General features: G+C 28.0%; 1 protein-coding gene across 1 annotated transcript in view; it reads right to left on the bottom strand.

The window, feature by feature from the left end:
• LOC9319655 (vacuolar iron transporter homolog 2.1) overlaps positions 1–682 on the bottom strand; it is a 1842-nt gene extending 1160 nt beyond the window's left edge. The window contains exon 1 of the mRNA XM_021033029.1: positions 278–682. Within this exon, the coding sequence (XP_020888688.1) occupies positions 278–634 (357 nt within the window). The 5' untranslated portion in view covers positions 635–682. The remainder of the gene's footprint in view (positions 1–277) is intronic.
• Positions 683–4949: the final 4267 nt, after the last annotated feature.

The raw sequence follows: 4949 nt of genomic DNA, 5'->3' as shown, positions 1-4949 counted from the left end.
ACACCAAAAAAGTCACAATGTTAAAACAGAGAAAACTTACTTTTTACTTTTTCATAAAATATGAAGTATATATTTTTAAAATATATATGAGCTGAAAATCCAAGAGCCTACAATGCTAACTAGTAAGGAAATTTTGTTAATGTGATCACTAAAATAGTGACAGATTTTCATTCAAAAAAAAAAAAAAAGTGACAGGTTGGTGTAGCAAATATCTAGTGACAAACTTACTTTTTTTTTTAATGTGAGTATAATGTTTAGTGTTTAGACACTATATTACCTCCTCTTGTTCGTCGATTTCTGATAATGATGTCTTATTCTCAATAGCTCTCTTCATCTGCGCAGTTTCAATATCCCTTTGGGTGCATACAGACACAAACTCTCCAATAGCCATACTACAAGCACCCGCTACAAGGCCGGCAAAACCAACAAGAAGCATTGCTTTGACGTCTTCTTTGATAGAACCAACACCCATCATTAGCGAAGCAACTGTGACCAGACCATCGTTGGCTCCGAGCAAGGCAGCTCTTAGCCACTGAGCTCTCTGCATGTAGTCCACTTCCTCCTTCTCTACTCTCGGACAGTTTTTCTGACTCCTTGGGCTGCTTGTTTCTGAAAGCTGAACGTTGGAAGCCATGGTTTGGAACTAGTACTAAGTAGTGATGCTTACTTGATTTTGATTGATGAGGAGGCTTGTGGAGAACTCACGCCTTATATAGAAAAATAGAGTAAGAAGCTTTGTTTATTAAAAGTGTACCTAATAATGTATAAGAGAAATGGGAGAATGGTGGTAGTGGTGGAGACGGTAACGTTGGACACTATACTTCTTTAGAGTGGAAATAAGAATCAGATGGATAAAATAGCCACCCAAAAGTGTCATCGTGATAAACAGTATTATTGGTAAATTTGGTGAATGAGGTTAAATTAGTATATATATAATAGGATTATTACTAGTAACTGTGGTGATTAAGTTCATAACTGGTTAGGCTAATTTACAAAACTTAGTTTTACAAAAACAAATATGGCTAACTTTTCTACATTTTGGTTAAAAAACGTCTAAGACAAATATAATTAGCCTAACTCTCTAATGATTAAAAATTTAATAACTTTCCAAAAAAAAAATTTATAACTTAAAAACAATTGGATTTAGCTAATTACTTCAACATTATGAACGAAAACAAATAAATAACAACGTTATTGTATTTTTGTTTTGCCTTTTATATTGAAAGTACAGACATTTTTGTGTATGTGCGATGTCATTGCTAACATCATTTTGAGTGCTATGTCATTGCTAACATCATCGCATAATCAGTTTCATGCTTTTATTTTCGTAATGAAATCTTATATGCACTTTTTTTTCTTATAGAATACAATTAAATGCTTTTTCATTTTTGTTGGCAACCGATTTATTTATTAACTAATCGTTAACCAAACACGTATGTACTGCTTAATAGAAGCAAAGGACTTGCAGTGAAAAGAATCAGAGCCGTCCCTGACATTAGGATGTCAATTGGACTGTCCAGGTCCAAATGGATATGTGTAAATGAGACCAAGATCAGATAGGACAATGATAATATAAGTTCAAATAGGATCGTGTCTAATTAAGACCAAGCCCAAATAAGATCATGACCAACTGGATAGTCCATGGAGCCCAAATAATATAATTTTATATTTTCCGCCAAAACCGCAAAAGCATATTTTCTCTCAAAATCGAAGAATTGAATTTTTCCGCCAAATCCTAAAATCACATTTTTCCGCCAAAACTGTATAAATATTTTTTGGAGTAAAAATGTCATTGTAAATCCTAATTTTTAAAGAAATAAAGAAAAAAAAAATCTCCAAATTAGTAACCCTAATTTTTAAGGTTTATTGGACGGGGCATGTCCAGATGGATTCGGCCCATTTGTTTGTGGACTAAATGAGCTTCTAATCTATATTGACCGTTTTGAATTTAGGCAAATTTAGGCGTGACCAAATCCGCACTATTATAATTTGGACTGGTCTTGGCCATCGTCACGAAGCCCATTTGACATCCCTACCTAATATTTTGGTGGTTATAAGCAAAAAACTTTTTTTGCTGATTTTCTCTTGAAAAAGGTTGAAAAAAAAAATTCTTCTCTTGGGAATCAAACCTGCTACCGCTTCCCTAATATAGTAGTACTAGATCATCACCCGTACTACAGTACGGGTTGAATTTCATTTATTACAAAATTTATAAATTTTATGTTTTAAAATAAAATTGTGATATATTATAATAGTAAGTGAAAAAATAATATTTTTTTTGTCAATCCCTATATATAATATTAGAATGAATATATTTTCCTTTTTCTATAGTATTCAATTATGGATATTTTTTTTAAGATATGAAAACGGAAAATAAGATTATTTTTTTAAAAAATTAATATTGTTTGAACAATGAGTTAATTTATGTTAACAACCACAAAATGAGAGTGCATATAATTTAGTTAGATCAAAAATTAAAATATCATAAATGAATCGCATCTAAAACGTAGATTATTTTGAATTACTTAAGAAAATTAGCTATTATTTTGAATTAATTTAGGAAATTATTTTTTCAAATTCTGATTCATTTGTTGTTGAAATAGAGATTTGTTTGAGCTAATTACGGGATTTACCAATTATTCACATAATCAAATATGTTATGAACATATATTTGGTATATAATAATATCAAATTCAATCCGTGTGTGGAGTCTATATTTTCATTTTACAATCCCTATGAAAATATTGCGGCACAATCTATTATTTATTATTTTCAAAATTGCTTGCAGAATCAAATTTTCAAACATTTAGAAGTGTCAAACCTTATTTAACCCATCTCATCATAAAATCTTAAAATGCCGTCTGTTATAAGGATCATAACTTTTTACCAAATGATACATTACATGTTAAATGCCGCCTACTATAAATATTTTAAACATATCTTTTTAGAAAATCAAATTAATGTATTTATAATTTTTTATCATTTTAATCTATTAAATATTTATGATATTCTTTAATATATTAAATTAAACTTTTTTAAAATGTTCCAAATTAAAATCTTTAAAAATTTTTATTGTACTATGTAAAATTATGAATTTTAAAAAAAAATGATATGAAATTAAATATAATATTCAAATAGTTATAAGGATCATAACTCATTTCATTATATAATATATTATATTCAACCCGCCGCCTATTATAAATATTTGTTTCAAAAAATAAAATTAGAGTATTTATACTTCATAAATTTTTGATCTATTAAGTATTGATGATATTTAAAAAAAAGGAATATATTACTCAAATATGAATTTTTGACCCGTTAAATTTGTTCTTTCATACATTGAATAATTTATATTCGTTTATAAAAATTCAAATCTTGGTATATGCGGAAAAAAATTTACTTTTTTTTTTTTATTATATAGATGATATAATGATTTATTTAATTATAGAAATAGAATCATATAAAGATGAGAGGTGAAGTATAATGATTAATAACAAATTAATATGGTAAGTTCGATATCAAATCTTATATGTTCATTTTGATTGGTCATTCTTTTTAAAGAAATTAATAATAGATTTTCGTTTTTATAATTAAATTGCATAAAATAGTATTTGACTTGTTTATCCTTAATGAGTTGAATTAATTTACTCTATAAAATTTTATTTCTAATGGCATTCTTAAGTAAATTTTTACAAAAGAGAAGGTTAGTTTAGGGTATCTTATAAAGTGTACTCCCCAAATAATAGTATAGGATTTTTCGAGCAGAATTAACAGCATTTTTAAAAAATAATGAGCCGATTTAATATATAAATATATGATGGCTATGAACGGTTCTAAAAAGAATACTATATCTTTTTATCGCAAAATCTAGTCATGCATCATTTGGAATATTGATTTGTTTGAAATAGAAAAATCTATACAACTAGATGAGGTTATATATCGGTTTGAATTTATAAACGAAATGATTTTACAATTAAACGATATTATTTGTCCGTTCGGAATTATAAAAATTTGTTAGAATTTAAATTTTACAATTAAATATGGTTATTTGATTGTTCGATTTTATAAAGAGTGATCAGAGATTCGATTTTACAATTAGATGAGTTTAACTTTTATATTAAATGACATATTATGATTAGTTAAAAAAGAGAAAGTGAGTAAAAAGGTTCACCCTAAATCCAATAATTGTTCACCAAATAGACTAAATATACATTGCGGTAGATTGCTGCTCCTTGAGAAATAGATCCTTAAGCTAGTTTAGTTTGATAACATTCTTCGTCATAAGATTGATAAGACATTAAAATATCTACATAGAACTAGAAAAATTAATAAAATGTAAAGATAATATTGAAAATCTCATAGAATATTATTTCAAATAAACTTAAATTTATAGATTTATTTCTATTTTTAAGAAGGAAGAAAAAAAAAATGTAAACCAATCAAACTGTATAGTTAACTAAGTAAACCTGACGAAAAAAGGCAAATTTACTTCTTCTCAGTTCTCAATCGAAAAAAGGAAACACCGACACAGGGACTAAATCGTAATTATAAGGTTAGCTAATCCATATTAAGGAAAAGGAAATCAAACAACGTAACGGCTATAATTAGTTACTAATCACAGTAATTAAACTACTAAACTCAAAGAAAAAAGGAAACCCTAACTTTTAATGTAAGCACTTAGCAGATAGCGCAAGTATTATTTAAAGCAATAGAGACTCTCTCATTCTCATTTTCTCTCAGTTTCTCTCTGTCTCTCTGATTTCCTTGTGCCTCACGTTTTTGCTCATTCGGTTCTATCACAAATTCACAATGAATATTATGTATCACGATTACGATCATCTCACGGCTTCAGGGAAGAACCTGTGGTCGAATTTCTTTGTACTGGTTGATGCGGCGGTAATGTTATATGAAGAAGAACAACGCCGTAAGATTTCTCCGAAGAAGAAGAA

The sequence above is a fragment of the Arabidopsis lyrata genome, assembly GCF_000004255.2.
Source record: "Arabidopsis lyrata subsp. lyrata unplaced genomic scaffold ARALYscaffold_3, whole genome shotgun sequence".
NCBI lineage: Eukaryota > Viridiplantae > Streptophyta > Magnoliopsida > Brassicales > Brassicaceae > Arabidopsis > Arabidopsis lyrata.
Note: the sequence above shows the minus strand (reverse complement) of the source record. Positions and strands in the feature narration are given on the sequence as shown.